Source organism: Oryx dammah, unplaced genomic scaffold, assembly GCF_014754425.2.
Source record: "Oryx dammah isolate SB20612 unplaced genomic scaffold, SCBI_Odam_1.1 HiC_scaffold_18, whole genome shotgun sequence".
Taxonomy (NCBI): domain Eukaryota; kingdom Metazoa; phylum Chordata; class Mammalia; order Artiodactyla; family Bovidae; genus Oryx; species Oryx dammah.
Genome location: NW_024070202.1, coordinates 49667624 through 49686240, shown reverse-complemented (window position 1 = coordinate 49686240; position 18617 = coordinate 49667624). Strand labels below are relative to the sequence as shown.

General features: G+C 39.1%; 1 protein-coding gene across 15 annotated transcripts in view; it reads left to right on the top strand.

Moving 5' to 3' along the window:
• Positions 1-16951, top strand: part of NRCAM (neuronal cell adhesion molecule) — a 94589-nt gene extending 77638 nt beyond the window's left edge. For 8 of the 15 annotated variants that reach the window (XM_040260854.1, XM_040260849.1, XM_040260850.1 and 5 more), the window contains 3 exons: positions 399-477; positions 10329-10340; positions 10886-16951. In XM_040260854.1, coding sequence (XP_040116788.1) covers positions 399-477; positions 10329-10340; positions 10886-11123 — 329 coding nt within the window. In that variant the 3' untranslated portion in view covers positions 11124-16951. The remainder of the gene's footprint in view (positions 1-398; positions 478-10328; positions 10341-10885) is intronic. The other 7 variants (XM_040260855.1, XM_040260856.1, XM_040260853.1 and 4 more) reach the window with 1 other exon arrangement.
• The last annotated feature ends 1666 nt before the right edge of the window (positions 16952-18617 follow it).

Sequence of the window (18617 nt, the reverse complement as noted above, 5' to 3'; positions counted from 1 at the left end):
AAGACTTATTCTTCTATCAAGTGAGTAAGAAACTTGTGCCAAAATGCTTTCATGAGGTTAACTTTATCTGTTAGCAAAATATTCTACGTTATTCTAACCTGTTCTGTTTTTATAGGTTACCTCCAAGAGACTAATACATCAAAATATATGCATAGGGAGTTCCCTAGTGGCCTAGTGGTTAAGATTCTGGGCTTTGACCACCATGGCTTACATTCAATCCCTGACTGGGGAGGTGGGGCCAATAAATAAATGCATGGCCGCATGATACATCTGGTTGCATAACATCTATGGCATATAGAATAATTTCCCCACTGCTATATATCTCATAGAGTGTACTCCTAAAGAATTTGAGTATGGAAACACAGGATCAATAGATAATAATTTTTGTAATTTTTTAGTTAAAGAAAAGGAAGATGCCCACGCAGATCCTGAAATCCAGCCTATGAAGGAAGATGATGGCACTTTTGGAGAATACAGGTGAGTCCCTGCTTCTTAGTCACCCTTCATTCTCCCCTGCTTCTTAGTCACCCTTCATTCTCTGTGCCCTGCAGAGATACCATATTCAGTCTTGCCTACAATGGGATTCAGCCAGGAACATGCTTTGCCTGGAATTGCCTGTTTATCTCAAAAATTAATTAAGAAACACTTCCATGTATAAATGTTTACACATCCCTCACAGTTAAAGTAATCTCACTTTTGGTTAGGACTTGGCACTTTCACTGCCAGGACCTGGGTTTGATCCCTGGTCAGGGAACTATGATCCCACCAGCCACGTGGCATAGACCAAAAAAAAAAAAAAAATCTCCCTTTTCATTATAAATTTCCTTTGTAGTAGTAGGTTTGGAGATGGAGCATCTCCCACTCTGGCCTGTTTTCCAGAGACCCTTGCTATAATTGATCAACATAGAAAAACTCAAGTGTTACAATAAGAGTTAAAACAATAGTACTCTACAAACCTGTATTATAAAGCAAACTATCCCTGTCATTCTCTAAGCAGTGCTTTTCTGATGTTACTTTTTTCATCCTTATTAGAAGGGTTTTTTTTTTTTTACCAAAACAGGTTCCTATACACCCTCCTATTAATCATAAAATGATGGCTAAGAGGGCTTCCCTGGTAACTCAGCTGGTAAAGAATCCTCCTGGAATGCAGGAGACCCTGGTTTGATTCCTGGGTTGGGAAGATCTCCTGGAGAAGGGATAGGCTACCCACTCCAGTATTCTTGGGCTTCCCTCGTGGCTCAGATGGTACAGAATCCACCTGCAATGTGGGAGACCTGGGTTTGATCCCTGGGTTGGGATGATCCCCTGGAGGAAGGAACGGCTGCCCACTCCAGTATTCTTGCCTGGAGATTTCCATGGACAGAGAAGCCTGGCAGGCTACAGTCCATGGAGTCACAACAAGTCGGACACAGCTGAGCAACTTTCACTTCACTTCACTGACCTCTTTGCGACCCCATGGACTGTAGCCCAGCAGGCTCCTCCGTCCATGGGATTCTCCAGGCAAGAATACTGGTTTGGGTTGCCATTTCCTTCTCCAGGGGATCTTCCTGACCCAGGGATCCCACCCAGGTCTCCCGTATTAGAGGCAGACGCTTTAACCTCTGAGCCACCAGGGAAGCCCAGTGGTGGTTTTAGAAGCTCTTAATTATTAAGAAATATCACAGGCCTGGAGGCAGTGTGTTAATTCACAGCGTTTTGGTAAATAAAATGTTCTTGGCTTGGCTCCATCACTAAGGACAAATGTAATGTACAAATGTAATGTAACCTATGGGTTGCCATTTCCTTCTCCAATGCATGAAAGTGAAAAGCGAAAGTGAAGTCTCTTAGTCGTGCCTGACTCTTAGCGACCCCATGGACTGCAGCCTACCAGGCTCCTCCGTCCATGGGATTTTCCAGGCAAGAGTACTGGAGTGGGGTGCCATTGCCTTCTCCGATGTGCTAAATAGTTTTTTTAAAAAACAAAAAGAAAGAAGCTCTTTAAACAAAGATTTTCTTGCCTGGGGGTATAGGTATTTAAGAGAGATAAAGGTTTGTTTTAGATATGTTTAAAAGCAGAAACAAAAGATATATTCATCCAATTAAAAGATTGGGATTTTGGTATTCCAAAAAAATGCATCTATTAATCAAAAATGCTTTTACACCTTGTTCTTTCTTTCTGTAAGCCTCTTGATTATAGAAAGTATAATCTTTTAAATATGCACTGGGCCAATATTGAGACTCTCTTTTGCCAGAAGAAAAGGCTTTTAGGTAAAACAAAATGTGTCACTATTTGTGATTGCCAGATGATATTTATAAATAAGATATGTGTATTCATTTTTACTTATCTCTAGAGCTTATTTTTGGTATGACCATGTCAACATCACGAGGGGCAAAATAAAGCCAAGGGTAAGAAATATGAGAACTGACTGAGAAAAACTATGGTTTTTTTTTTTACAAAGTTGGATTCACACCAGTCTCCACACAGATATAAGTGCTTTGCCTGTGTGTCTCAGCACCTCAGCTTTCATTGTAATTTCTTTTCCAGAAGAGGTGACTATGATTTTTAAAACTCTTCAGAATTCTGGATCTTAGGATACAGAAAAACATCTAGTGAGGGTTGTCTTGATGTCAGATGTTGACTACAAGGCTGAAAGGGTATGAAAACCTCATTCAGCATCCCCACTGGTCCATCCACAAAGTAATATTAATGCATTAAAGCAGCCTGCAGAGGGTCGCAGCCAAGGGTAGCCAAGCCTTAACAACGGATGAGTTGAAATCTTTGCTGATTTCATTCACTCTCCTACATATTTCTCCTGTAAAGTAAGAGAGTCCAGAATTACTAAACAACTTGTTATTTTTAGTGTTCCTATGACTAGAATTCTACCCAAGATATGTGCACCACTGCTTATTGTGATAAAGCCAAATTTTTTATATAGCCTGAAAAAGTTATGTATTTGTACAAACCAGAAACAAACTATTGCTCTCCATATATTCTTCACATGGTGATGGATTTCTGTTCTACCTTAACATGCCCAAATGAATCTGGCAACATACTGCTCACTCTGTGCATCTCAACTGTCAACTTGCTCTCATAGTTATGTGAAACCATGGTCTAATGTAGTAAGGCTTTCTCAGGGTCCCTCTTCTGCCTACTCCATTAAAACATGATTAAAATCGAGGTTGAATGTGAACTCATCTGGAATCAAGAGACTTCGTTTTGCTGTCAACTTAGCCCTTTCCTTTGATTTCTTTTAGATATGACATTTAGTCCGAGTGTCAGTTTTTTCCATATATAAAATAACAGAGTTGTTCAAGTATGAGATAATCTCTGAAGGTTTCTAGTTCTATGATTTCTGTGCTCCTTTATAAACCATCTACCAATGAGTTTTAATGTGATTTGGGGTTTCAGAGCAGTCCATAGTGAGTATTTAGTTACTGTGTTTATATTTCTTTGGTCATGATTCTTTGTCTTGGTATTAATTCATACGTGGTATGTTTGTGAAGCATTTTCAAATAGCTGTTTTTAGCTAATGTCTTGAGTTTCTCAGAAGAGAAAGACTTTTCCTTGGGTTTATTAAGAACAAATTCATTGGTTCATGTGTGAAGAAAACAAACTTGAAATTCTATAGATCTGGGAATTGCCGAAGGAGATAAGGTTCTGACAGGTGTCTTAAACCTGAAACACAACTCAATGATTTTTTTTTTCATTGAAGCTGAAAGTTCATAAGGACAATCCCACAAGTGAAATCACTTCCCAAAACACCCAGCCACCCTTTGCTACAGATGTGGCTTTGTCTTATGACTTCCTGGCATGACCTGAGAATTTTTTTCCTTTGGTTTCTTTTCTGATGGAGGAAACTAAAAAACCTTTCATTCCATAGATGTCACGTGAATGAAATTGGATTCAACTGTTCATTATAGAATTTTAAATAATACACTTAAATGTTACAAGAGTGACAATCACAAGAGTCTCTTCTCTACTTGCATCTTCTAGAAGTTTTTGAGCTCTGTATTATTTATTGATTCTTATTCTTTTTCATTCTGAAAATAAATTAATATTCTGTCACACACAGACACACACAAAATCAGGACTATTGCCTAAATGTTAACGAATTCTGTTGATGATTTGCTTATTCTCATGCTTGAGGATGAAGCCATTTCTATGTGATTGGCTCTGAGCCAGGGAGAATTTCATAGTGCAAAAGGGATGGAACTTCAATGGCCAAATTTGAATTTTTTTTTTTTTTTGCATATGCTGTAACCTTGTACTCTCATTCCAACACCCACCCCCAAATAGTCACCCTCTGGTGGAAGCCTGCAGCTTTCTTTGTTTCTTTAATTATACAGACAGTAGGATCTACATCCTTACTAACATATAGAAAAATCAGAGAAACAATGCAACCAACTGTGTAAGTATTCTTTTATTCTTTAGATCCATCCCTTTAAAAACCAGAATGAACATAGGTCATAAGCCACGTGACCATGGTATTTGATGGAGGCTCTTGGCATGGGAGTCTTGTCATGTGAACATGACCTGTTGCACACATGCTAACCCATGTTCAGGAGGCACAGATGATGTGCACATATATTGCATTTGATATATACTTTAGATTTATCCTGCTCAGAGACATAAACTGATCATGAGCAGTATAAACAGTGACGGACTTTTGAGGGAGTGTTTGGTTTGTGAACGTCAAAAATTATTGCAGCGTGATTTGACCATGGTAGGGTGGTGACCACAGGAGAATCAGATCTAGTGATCACAGATGTATCCATCATTGCTGCATTTTTACTTTGCAGGCATTCAATAGATACTTTCTGTGTGCACAGCTATTTTAAAAAAGTAAACTCTCTAAAATTGATTCTTTAGGGTAGGAGAAGGAAAGAATTGGTTCCAGTGCTTTGTCTGACATCATAAAATTGATGAAGAAAAGAAAACGAAAAAAAAATGTTAAAGTTAGAATTTTAAAGAATTTCTAAAATGCACACTCTTTTATTGTTACAATGAATTCATTCAGCCAATATTTATTGAGTGCCTACTGTATTCTAGGCTGTGGAGATTTTAAAATCAGTAGACTCTTGTCTCACTAGTTAATGGTCAAGGGAGGGATGCAGGGAAGTAAAAGGACAATCTGGGCATGGTGTAAAGAGTGCGCTGAAAGGGAAGGGATACAGCCAAGGTGCCAAGGGAGCAGGGACAGGAAGCCAAAGCCAAGTGCATGGCCTTGAAGGAGGTGGCACAAGAAGTTGTCCCCGGGGAGTAATGCAGGAGCTGAGATTTGAAGGTTCCATTTCATTGCACAACTTATAGCCTTGAATAAAGATAATCATTATCTATGACTGATATGATTATATGTATCAAGAACATATTTTGTGGCTATATATACTATTTTATGATGATTTTATTACTTTTTTGGAAACTTGTTCATCTTTGCCATTCCAGGCTAAGAATTAACATCTGATACCTCCTGTCCTTAAAAAATTCTCATAAAAACCTGGATAGACTTTTTTAAGCTTTAAATACCACATAGCTAAATAAGGATATGATTTTTCAATGATCTTCTGTAACTTCTAAATTCCTCTTGTTTGGGAAACTACCCTTTCATACTGAAACTCGAGCAAGCATCTCCCCTTGGCACAATGTCAAAAACAGGTGACTTACTCTGTCATTAGAGAATTCATCTTTGAGTTGAAAAGAGGCAGGCATTCATTCAGAGCTTCATCACAAACTTGTCACCACTCATCTCATCTGGCAAGTTCTAAGTGTATGTGTTATACAAGGTATTTCACAGGAGAAGGTCTCCCTGAGGCAGGGAATCTGGAGTGCAGCCAAGAGGTGTGATGGCAGGTGGATGGGCACTTCCACTTGTTAGGTACTGTTCACATGCCGGGTGCTGTGCTGGTGCCTCATAGACATTTTTCTCATTTAACCAGATTCTAATTCCTAAGGTAGGACATTATATCACACGTCTTTAAAAGATCTTGAGCTGCCTCTGAACAGCTTTTCCTGGAAAGACTCTGTGAGTAGAATACCCGTTTCCTTACTTCATGTCTTTTCGAGCACAGCCCATGTTGCTGTAGATCTTCGCCCACTCCAGTATTCTTGCCTGGAGAAGCCCATGGATGGAGGAGCTAGGTAGGCAGTCCATGGGGTCACAAAGAGTCAGTCACAACTGAGCAACTAGGCACACACGCATGGCCATTAAACTGGAAAGGATGTTTCTGGGGAGCCCCTTACTGGCTGGCCATTATTCATAACTGATGCAATTATGTGTGTAAAAATCCAAATAAATCTGTAGGAAGATATTAGAGTTCATAAGAGAGTTTAGTAATGCCGCTTAAAAAAAATAATGTAAAAGTCAATTATATTTCTTGCTACCAGGAAATAATTGGAAAGTAGGATTTTAAAAGTTGTTGCAGTTATGATAGCATGATTCATGTTGATATATGGCAGAAACAAACATAACACTGTAAAGCAATTATCTTCCAATTAAAAATAAATAAATTTTTTTAATGAAAAAAAAAATGTTGCTACCAAAAAAAAAAATTATCCAATGTGTGTGTGTATTAGCAACTCAGTCCTGTCTGACTCTTTGTGACCCCATGGACTGTAGCCTGCCAGGCTCCTCTGTCCATAGAATTCTCCAGGTAAGAGTACTGCAGTGAGTAGCCATTCCCTTCTCCAGGGAATCTTCCCAACCCAGAGATCAAACCAGAGTCTTCTGCATTGCAGATGGATTCTTTAGCATCTGAGCCAGCAGCGAAGCCCAGATTTTCCAATAGGATAATGTTAAAATTTTTTTTGATGTAGGAATAAAACCAACAAAAAGATCTTCCTGTATTTCCATTTCAGGGTCTGATATTCTATTCCACTCATAAGTTTGTCTATCTCTGCACCAAAACTGAACTGTCTTAATATAGTAGCTTGGGGTGAGTCTTGATAGCTAGTAGGTCAAGTCCTCCAACTTTGTTTTTCTTCCTCAAGAAATTTTAAATATTCTTGACTCTTTTCATGTTCTTATATATCTTAGAATCAGCTTGCCAAGATCCGTATAAAAGCCTGCTGTGTTTTTACTAGAAATAAACTGAATCTAAAAAACAATGTAAAGAAAGTTAACACATTTACCAGAGGTCTTCCTATTCATGGTTATGGTATATCTCTCCATTTATTTACCTCTTATTTAATAGCTTTGAATGCAAGTTTTATTTTCTTCATGGGAATCTTACATATATTTTTGTTGGATTTGTTCTTACCTACTTTATATTTTTGTGGTATCCTCAATGGAATTATTTTTAAAATTTCATTTTCCAATTGTTTGTAAGTACTTAGATCAAACTTACTTTTATGCTAATATGATATTAAGCAATGTCACTAAACTCTCTTTTTATTCTAATGTTTGCCTATAGGTTCTTTCTAATTTTTTACATATGTAATCATACTATTTATGAATAATGATGGTTCTCTTCTTCTTAATATATATGCCTTCTTTTTCTCATCATGTCACTTAGTATTTCCAATTCAGTTTTGATTAGAATTGTTATTTCTGATGTTAAACAAGAAACTTTCAAGATTCACCATCAAGGATGACATTAACTCAGGGTTTCTTATAGACACATTTAAGAAAGACACTTCTGTTCCTAGTATATTAAAGTTTTATTGTGCATGAAACTTTTTTCCTAAATCTTTTTTTCAGATTTTACCTTTATGGTAAAAGTTTTACCATAAAACTTTTTTTCTAAATCTAATGGGATAATCATAAAATTTTTTTTTCTTTTGCAAAAATGGTGAATTACATGAATTGGTGTTTTAATGCTACAATAAGCTTGCATTCTTGGGATAAACCCAACCTGGTCATCCTATATTCTCTTTTTAGCCAATTGCTAAATTCTGTTTGCTCATGATTTCTTGGGAGATTTTCTCATCCATGTTCCTAAGTGAAATTAGCCTGTAATGTTACTTTTACTTTCTCAAAGTGTTCTTGTTGGTTTTAGGTATCAGTGTTATATAGTGTTATACTATCTCACAAAATGAATGGTTACTCTGACGTGTCAAATTTGAACATGTCCAAAACTGGACCACCAGTCTTCTAGCCCAAACATGCTGCAAGGGTAATTCCATCCTTCATGCTACTCAAATCAGAAATATTGGTGTTGTCTTTTTCTCTGTTTCTTCCATATCCAACCCATCAGGAAGTCCTGTTGGTACAGTCTTTAGAATATGTCTGTAATACCACTTTGGACCAGCCCAGTGTTCCACTCTGTCCTGAGTCACAGTCCTCTCACTCTTGAATTATCACAGTAATCTCCCTGGCCCCCTGGAGCAGGAGTTGGCTAACTTTCTGTAAAATGTCCAAAGATAAGTATTTTAGACTTCAGAAGTTGCACGGTTTCGGTTGCAACTCTACAGTTCTGTTGTAGTACTGAAGCAGCTATAAACAATACCTAATAAATGGGCACAGCCCAATTTTGGTGTAGTTCACCAACCCCTCCCTCTAGGGTAGGCTATTTGCAATGCTGATTTCAGTAATCCTTTAAAAATGTAAATCATATCAGGTCACTCATCCATTGAACTCCCTCCTTTGACTTCCCGTCTCACTAAGAGTGAGACAGATTCTTACATGACCTGATCTATCACCTCTTTACTTTAAGCTCAATCTTTCTCTCCCCTCTCTCCCCCTCTCCCATCCCAAGCTCCTTTTCCATTCCTAGAACAGGCTTGCCCTGCTACAGGGCATCTGAACTACTTACCCCTGTCATAATGGCTCTCCCTCCAGCTGTCTACCTGACTAACTCAACTCTTTTTAAGTCTTTGATCAGATATCACTTCTTAACAAAGCCTTCTCTGGAAATCCTACTTGAATGTCAACTTTCCATCCCCTCCCCTGACACCCTCCATTCTCTTTACTCAGCTCTGTATTTTCCATAGAACTAATCACCTTCTGACACACTCTGTAACTAATTTTTGAAATATGTTGATTGTCTGTATTTTCCCCTTCAAAAAGTAAACTTAGTGAAGGTTTTCGTCTGTTTTGTTTATTGCTATATCTCCAGTGACTCAAACCTTAGAGTAGGCACTAAATAAACATTTATTAGATGTATGGTGGGTGGGTGGATAGATAGATGGGTGGATGGATGGATCAAAGAAATGTCATAGACTAGAATTTCCTGGAGTGCACACCTTGGAACATTAGTTCTCTAAAGCAGAATAATACTATTAGTTGGAATCAAGGTAACAAAATTCTGCTCATCATTAAATTCTTCAGTGGAATTTTCTCACCAAGTTATGGGCAGTAATTCACAGGAACTATTCAAGCACAGCTTAGAAGCTAGTGATTAAATTCCAAAAATGTACAAGTTATTCTTGCACCAGGTTGGAGACTGGCTGCTATGTCCCCTGACATTTCCCAGACACAGGCCATTCCAAAATTCTGTGATTCCTTCCCAGTTATTTGTTAACAACAGTGATAATATCATTTATTCAGTTTGTGACGAGCACTTGTGTATTGCTAACACAGGTAATTTTCAATAGCATATGTCAATGTCATATAAAGGCAATATTATTTTCCAGTCTTGAAATTTTCTTCTTGGTGAAAAATTGGAGACCCTAGTAGGAATTATTGGCCAGAATATCCATATACCATAAAATATTTGTATCTTGGCTAGAAAGAAGTTATTTTTCAAAAGAAAGGGAACAGTAAAGTCCTAGCACAAGTTGCTAGGTGAAATATTACAGCTCAGGGGCCTCTCTTTTACATGAAAATTTTCAAATTTTTTTAAACTAATGTTGTTTTTGTTTCCCATTTTTGTTCTTTGAAAGAATACAAAATATATCATTACTTTTTTTTTCTTTTTATTTTTTAAACCAAACATTACCTGTTAAGGACTAGGTCAGCATGCATACCTACTTATATGACCATTTGAGTGAACGCTCTGAAATATAGTAATTACTCTTCTACTTCCAGATGTTATACTTAGGGGTTTAACAGAGACATAAGCAGATATATCGAGAGTCCTACACATGTTTATTAAGTTGCACTCCTCAGATTACCATCTGATATGGATCAGCTGCATAACACACTGGGGAGAAGGGAGTAGTGGGGTAAAGACGAGGGCAGGAAACACTGGCTTTTACATTTGGGCATCACTCACACTTGTCAGAATATATTGACACACTACTAATAGTACAGATGTAATGCCCTGAAGTTAAATTATGTTTCTTTCCAAATTAATAAATCTTTACCCATTAACTAATCAAAAATAATACTATATGCAATCAGTATAAGGATTTTGCTTTTTTTCTTAGGCTATTTTCATTTGTTTCTTCTGCATCCCTTTAACGGAATGTGTAGGTCTCTTGAAAGGTAAGGTTCAAGTTTACAAGTCTGGCCTGCACTCAATAACACAATGATTTGAGATGCAGGATTTTGCTTCTTGCTCAGAAAAACAAAAACCCATATTTCACACTTAACCAAAATCATTCTCCATTCATATCCAAAGAATCAGAGATATTATGCAGTTTAACATACTAACTTCTCTACCATAAGCTCTTACACCCTTTCGAATTCTAGTAAAATAGTGATGATTTTCAACTTTTTTCAATTATTCCTTTGGTAATGCTTGTTACAATTTCTGAGTTGCTTCCAAATCAGGGGCAGAATCTGTCATTGATATTGACATCACCCTGAGAAGCCATCCACCTGTCAAAGACTTCATGATTAAACCATTTCTGCACTCTACTTTCATTCCAACGACATTCCGGTCATTGAAGGCCACCTGGCGATTAGATTGGGCTAGAGAAGCTCAGGGCGCCAAATGCTTCCTCATAATTTGCATGCTCGATCTTTGAGAACCAAGCATTTTACCTAAGGGCCCATCTTGACGAACATGTTTTATCTTTATTTTCCAGTGATGCGGAAGACCACAAGCCTTTAAAAAAAGGCAGTCGAACACCTTCAGACAGGACTGTGAAAAAGGAAGATAGCGATGATAGCCTAGTTGACTATGGAGAGGGAGTGAATGGCCAGTTCAACGAGGACGGCTCCTTTATCGGACAGTACAGTGGGAAGAAAGAGAAAGAACCAGCGGAAGGAAACGAAAGCTCAGAGGCACCATCTCCTGTCAACGCCATGAATTCATTTGTCTAATTTGTGAGCTCTTTGCCAGTATCCAACTTTTCTCAAATGTTTATCTTAATAAGGGTTTGTCTGTCCACCTTCTCATACTATGAACATAGAGGCAGAAAGTCTGTGTGCTGCTGGGTGTTCATATGATGAGAACTGTCAAAGCAAGAACGTAACGCAGTCAAATGATATCTTAATGTGAACTGCGGTGCAAAGTGCATACTTTTTCATTCAACATAGGTCATCTTGATTTCCTAAGAACTGATAAAAAAAATAATAATACAACATCATCAACAGATCACCTTCCACCCGCTTTGGGATACAGTTCAATAGGTTGCATGAAAAATGCTACACCTTTAAAGGATATACCTGTGTATGTTATTCAAACATGGGTTGGTACTTTGTTTGATACTCTCCTCCGCTGAACCCCTAAGTAGGACTTCTGTTTTCATTGTAAGAGTGTTACTGTAGTATTCTCTAGAACTTCAATGTCTTTGTGGACATTGTCGTGAAATTGGTGACTCTATGTCTAGCTGTCGTTAGTCTTTTTGGAAGACTGTTAGGAACCATATGTACAATATATACTTGCTAAATGAGTTAATTATGACAGGTGCATTTGCTGATGCTTACTGAGACCCTCTTACCTGCTCTTTGCTCCTCTTACTCCACTGACCTCTTAATCATCAAAGTATTATATTGGTACAGTGTTCTACTTTTTACATCCTCTCTCCATTCTGGTCTGTGATTTTTAGGCATAAACAATGTGTATCGCAATGCATTTTGGCACTTGTGCCAGACCGAGAGAATCTCAAACAGATCACTCCAATTAAATTTCAAAAATTATTCCAGAAAGCACAGGGCAAGACATATGCAGTGCCTTCAGACGATAAGCATTCCACAACATACTGCCTTCTGTATCATTTGGTACAGTCAACTCGGAGTCCAAGATTATTGGCATTGTCTAAAAGTCACTTGGAAAAGGCAGAGCTCATGAAGATGGCAATGTTGGGGTGTAAAAAGGAACTGTGACAGTAAAATGAAGACAATTTATTTTAAGGAGCATTCTCCCCCATATGTATAAAAAGAAAAGTTTTAACACCAACTGGAGCATATGATGATTTTATGGTCTCTTATGGTTTCTATTAAAACAAGTCACATTCAGTAAGAAAGATGGGAACTTGGTAGAAAATTTTTTAAAAAGTTATTTCAAAAAAAAGCACATAAAGCAAAGCAACAGGAATATATTTTTCTCTAAGTCATTACCTATGTGGCAGCTTTTGAAACTCTGCAGCATTAAACGGTGTGTATGCAAATTACCTGGATGCCTTGCAGAATCTAAGAAATCTGACAAGTGCTAACAAGGCCAACAGTCAAAGGGATTACGTCTGTGGTTTTGAAAATAAGCATATATATTCTACCAGCTTCATAAATAATATCTATCAAATGGTTTCCTTCCACATTTGAAATTCTATAACAACCTATGGTTGAAGGAATGCTCAGTTTCATTTGCCAATAAATTGGTTTCTCATAACTTGCATCAAGTTTAATTTTAAGTAAAGCTTTTATATGTAGATATTTTGTTGAATTTGTAAATATGCTTAGAGTGTAGATGCTATATGCTTAAGGGTGTTACATACAAATAAACATGCCAACAATGTTTATGTTGTACTGTATAAAATGTTAGCTAATTAATACAGTGTGTGGGATTGGAAAGCATTTACTTAAATGCCTTCTGGGGTTTTATTTTCTCTTTTTGCTGTGAAACTGAAAGAGTGAACTATTTTCCATACAGACAGCAGGTTTCTAGAAGAAATTTTCAGAGCTTTGCCGAAGCACAGTTTGAAGTAATCCCAGGTAAAGATGGCCCTACATAGTTTAATGTCTCCAGTATTCACTTTTCACAGATCAGCCTTTCTTGTGGAAATCCAGAAAGACCAGACAGGCTTGCCTTGGCATCAGAGAGCACAAAGATAAGTTACTTCAAATTTACCAATGTATGGGGGTGGGATGGGGGGACAAGAACAGTGTAGTTTTTCCTCTTCCACGATGGCACATGTTAAATCTATCTGTGCATGAAGGGGTCATTTCTGTACTAGTGCAACAGAGTTTGTATTAAAAGTTAAATGTGGTTTTAAAAGTCCTTCTCTCTTTTGTAATATATCATGTTCCTAGTGGAATATGAATGTCCGAGTAATGGTCTATGTAACAGTACAGGCAGATGTGACTGGATTTCCATCAAAAAAGTAACTGTTAAAAAGTCATGATCTCTTTGTGATTCTTAACTTCTTCAAACCTAGAGTTCCTAATGTTTTATTTTATTTATTGGCTGCATCACATTGCTTGAAGGATCTTAGTTCCCTGACCAGGGATCAAACCTTGGCCCCTGGCAGTGGAAACTCAGAGTCCTAACCACTGGACCAATAGGGAATTCCCCCTAATGTTTTAAAATATAATGCAGAGTTTGATTTTTGCTTTTAAAAGGCAGAGAAAAAGTTAAATGAAAAGCTAAACAGTATGAAAAAGAGCTAATAAAAGAGGGGCATACATTGTAATGCAAAGCAGGAATAGATATTAACCAGCCTTTGGAGAAACAGTCTGAGAAGTTAGATGCTACTTCCTTTCCTGAAGCCCTATCACCACGAGCCTGTTCCTTATTGTCATCCTTTCTTCTACCTGCCTGGACCTCCACCATCTCCAGCCATGGCAACTGGATTCCTTAACTTCTCCTGCTTGATGAAACAGCTTGAGTGTGGACAAGTAGCACTGATGGATGTGTCATCCACCCCCTTCTCAGCAGCCCAGTTCTCCTTGAGTCTCATACCTGTCCAGCTCTGCAAATAGCCAAGACCTGGCTTGTTCCTCTGTCTGCCCTTGGTCCCAGCTTTCTACCCGTAAGACCTTGTGTTGGCACAGAGCTCCCCCTCCCTACACAGTTACTTGGATACCAATGTGATACATGCGTCAACTGAACGATCCTAATAGACCCCATGTAGGCCTTAGTCCTTCTACCATGGAGAGCATTCACTTTTGAGCAGCAAGTCACGGTCTCCAGTCTATACACCATGGGCCAGATTCAGTCGACATCCTCGGACCACATCATCAGTCACAGCTCAGTTTAGCAACGCAGCCTGGCCAGTTGTAAGCCTGACCACAAAAAGCATTGGTTTGCTGATGCATTCTTGTTCAGATGGTTTATAATGGCCCTGCTTTACTTTTCTCTCTCTCTCTCTCTCTCTTTTTTTTTTTTTTGTAAATTTAAATTTTATTGAACACCTAAGATGTGAAAATTCTAAAAAAAATGTAATTGGTATTTCTGTAACTTAAAGTATAGTGATTAATTTTACTTTTGTAATTTAAGTAATTTCAGCAAGCCTTTGTTTATCGTTCAGTTCTTTAAGATCTATGTTTATAAATTGACTTCACAAGTTGGAGAAGACATTAAATAATTGATGTAACCCAGTGTAACCTGGCTTACTTTTAATGTCTGATAAAATAATTGGAAATAGCTTGTGGAGGCAAAGGAAAGAAATGTGAAGAACTGAGACTTCTCACCCCAACTAAGCATCTCTCTCCTGCTCATGAGATTTTTCTACAAATTGCCACCAGAGGGCTCCCGTACCTTATTCAATGTAAAACGAAACAAAAAACTGGGAAAACAGAGCCTCTGGAGAAATAGTGCCAAGGACCTTTGATAATCAGACTGGATCTGGTCATGCAGAAAATGATTGCCTGCTGTAACTGGGAGAAACAGAGTTGGCAGCTTTCTCTGGGGAGTTCACAACCGCCATGGAGAGCATCTGTGTCACCATCAGCCTCATCAGTATCTGCTTCCGTGTACGGTAGCTGGGTGGCTGGTGGCCCAGCAGCAGAGCGAAAGGAGGAGGAGTTGGCCCCCTGGCTCCCTCCAGACAACCTCACCTGCAAGCTGGTTGTTGTGAAGGAGGGCAGAACCCTAAAATGGTCCCTCCCCTTTCTCCCCATCAGGCCATCTTGCCTGCCACAAGTGGTTTGCTATTTTGTGGCTGGTTAACACAGTAAGCACAGTTTAAGCACAGACAGCTTTTCTTGTTCACTTTAGAAAAAGCAGGAGAGGGAAAGAATACTCCCAGAGTATTTATATCAAAGAAGCAAACTGAGGTATAAATGCTGCAAGGGGAAGGCACGGGGTCCATGAGAGCAAGTGATGGAGGAGACTGAGCTGTGCAGGGTGGTCAGGAGGCTTCCCTGAGAAGCTGGCAGCTGGGGGACACCAGGACCCAGGAGGAGAAGGCAGGATAAAGCCACTGCCCAGGAGAGGCCCCTTGCATCAGGAGCAGATGCCCAGGCCAGAGCATACTGGCCCCTGAGCACCAAAGGGTAGGTTTTTGTATTTAGTCAACGTGCAGTGGAAAGTGAGGAGTAATTTAAAAGGTTAAAGAAAAGGGTTATATGACCAGATCTGTTTGTGAATGAGGTGGAATTCTTCGGATTTAGTGTCGAGAATGGGCTGGAAAGGAGCCAGGAAGGTTGATAAGAAGCCACTTGGAAGCTTTGCAGTTGTTTAGATAAGAGATGATAGAGGTTGGATCCAGATCATATCACTGGAGATGGAGAGAAGTGGGTGGATTCTAAAGATATTTAGGAAGGAAGTTAATGGGAGTGATAGATCAGATATGGGAGGATGATGGAAAGGGAGAGATCCAAGATGATGCTTAGATTCCTGACTTGCCTAACCAGACAGTATATTCCTTTTTTGTTTCTATAGCCTTCAAACCTCTCCAGTCTCACTCAATGTGTTTTGGAGACACTGTCTTGCTTCAGCTGTAGCTATTTAGCTATTATTTCAGCGAGTGACTCAACAAACTTTTTTTTAATCAACAAACTTGTGCCTGTGTTTGTGCACTTGAGTAGGAGCAAACTCAGCCTGCACACTGGACTCACCTGGGGAGCATTGGAAGTCCTCATGCCTGCCCACTCACTCCATTGTGTCTCTGTCCTGATTGTCTGAGACATAGCCTGGCATCAGAATTTTTCAAAGCTCCCTGGATGATTCTAATGTACAGACAAGACTGAAACTGGCCTCAAGAAACATGTTTCTACACTCTTGTATGTGCATTTAAAGTATTTAATGAACAGTGTTTTGAATACATTTCTTCGTACAGGTTGATCTCAAACTATCTTGTATTTGTCCCAATAAAAAACAACGATAACATATCTAGGGAAAATGGACTCTACATTGTGGGATTATAAAATGGTACTTTGAAAAACAGTTTGGCCCTTTCTTAAAATGTTAAATATAAATTTACCTTCTGACCCAGACATTCCATTCCTGGTATGTACTGAAAAAGAAATGGAAAAATATGTCTATGCAAAGACTTGTATGCAAATGTTCAAAGGAGCATTCATCATAATAGCCAAACAACAACCCAGATGTCCAGGAACTAATGAATGCATAAAGACAGTGTGGTCTCTCCAGGCAATTAAACAATGAATCCATATAATTAAATAAAATACTATTTAGTAGTTTTCTTTTAAGTACTGATACCTACTGCAACATAGAGGACCAAGGGTAGCATTATGTTAAATTAAAAAGCCAGACACAAAAGACCACATACTGCATGATTCCATTTATTTGAAATGTCCAAAACAGCAACTCTATAAAGACAAAGTAGGTTGTCTGGGAACGGGAACAGGGATTACTGTAAATTGGTCGGAGCGATTTTTCTAGATTGATGTAAATGTTCTAAATCTGGACCAGTGCTGACAATGGCACAACTTGATAAATTTACTAAAAATCACTGAATTGTATACCTAAGTGAATCTGTGGAATGTAAGTTATACCTCAATAAAGCTGTAAGACAAACCATCCCTAAGCTTATGTGTGTCTGAGAGTGATCAGGGCTGTGTATAAATGAGCCTTGTGATGAGTACAGCACCACAGGATAGGTCACTCCCCCTCCCCGTCCTCCTGTTTTTTTCAGGAGACCCCACAAGATCAGTAGTTCTCCAAGTATAGTCCCTGGAACAACAGCATCAGCACTCCTGGAAAGCAATGCAAATTCTGGACCCACCCCAGATCTACGGAATCAGTTCTGGAGGTGGAGACCAGCATCTATGTTTTCACAGCACTCTAGATGATTCTGATGCAGCCTAACATGTGGGCAACGCTGGAGTCAACCTCCACTCCAGTCTCTCCTCTCTCCAACCTGTAGGCATAGAAGGGATTTACCTTCTGAGAGGAAAAGAAGAAACTAGGCTCTTTTCATAACAGCAAAAAAAGTTGAAATAACTGAAGTGTTCATCATCAGGTAATAGAGAAAAAAATTCGGCTGTATCAAATCAATGTTTATAGTAATGAAATACTAACCACAGTAAAGAGGAATAAAATACTGATACAGGTCATTCATTCTGCTGAAAGAATCCAAACAAGTTTAATTTATGTGAAACACTGGAACAAGCAAAACTCATCTACAATGATGGAAAGCATATCTGTGGTTGCTTGGGGCTGAGCTGTGGGGAAGGAGTTACTACAAAAGGGCTGAAGAAGCTTTTAGGGACAGTGGAAATGGTCTCTATTTTGATTATGGTGTTGTTTACAGGGTTGTGTTCATTTGTCAGGACTATATACTTAAAATGGGTATACTGTAAAAACAACAACAACAACAAATTTGAGAAATCAAATTGAGTTGGAAGAACAGAAGGGGATACTCTCACATCCTATGCTGATAGCAGAGCCCAAGGGGAAAAAGACTCCTTTCCTGGCAAGGACTCAGCCCATGAGAAGCCAAGGGCTCTTTGTTTGCTCCCGCCTTCCCAACTCCGCCTGTAGAAGCCTACTTCTTCCCATGCTGTGGGCGGGATTTGCTCGTGGCTCACCATGGTTGTAAGTCAGGGATCGCAGTTCTGGTCTGATCCGGAAGAAACCCACCTTTGCTGGATAAGTAACTGACAGTCGGTTCAAGTCTGCCATTGTATCAATAATGCTGTTTTTTTCTTCTTTTAAAATTATTTTATTTTAAAAAAGTTTTATTGAGCTTTGATACTGCTGTTTTTTAAAGGGAAAAAAGAAAAAAGAGTTGGGCCTAAGTGACTTGTCTCTTGGTTCTTTCTCTGGTCAGCTGGCCCAAGGAGATTAGGGCGCAGGGGTGGGGAAGTGGGGAACCTTTGGCCCTGCTCTCGTCTCCATGTGGTAAATGCAAGGGGTTAGGATTCAACCGGACTTCTAGAGGAAGGTCGGCTGGAAGCCATCTCTCCCTCACTCCAGCAGGCCGTGAGATCAACGCCTGTCTTGTCAGGCATCTGAGGATGAATGTCAGATCTGGTATCCACCCAGACCTCCCAAGCGTTGGGAGACAGTCCCCCCTAACTTGCGTCTCTGTGTGGCAAGACCACAGGTGTGGCTTTTTTGAAACCCTGGCTTGTTGGCGTCTCCAGCTCAGTGCTTTAAGGTATCCTTCTCTTTATTTTTCTCCCCCAAACTTTTCATGACCTCCCTTTTCCCTTTCTGCTGTCCCTCATGTTTGCTCTCCTGGGCTAAAT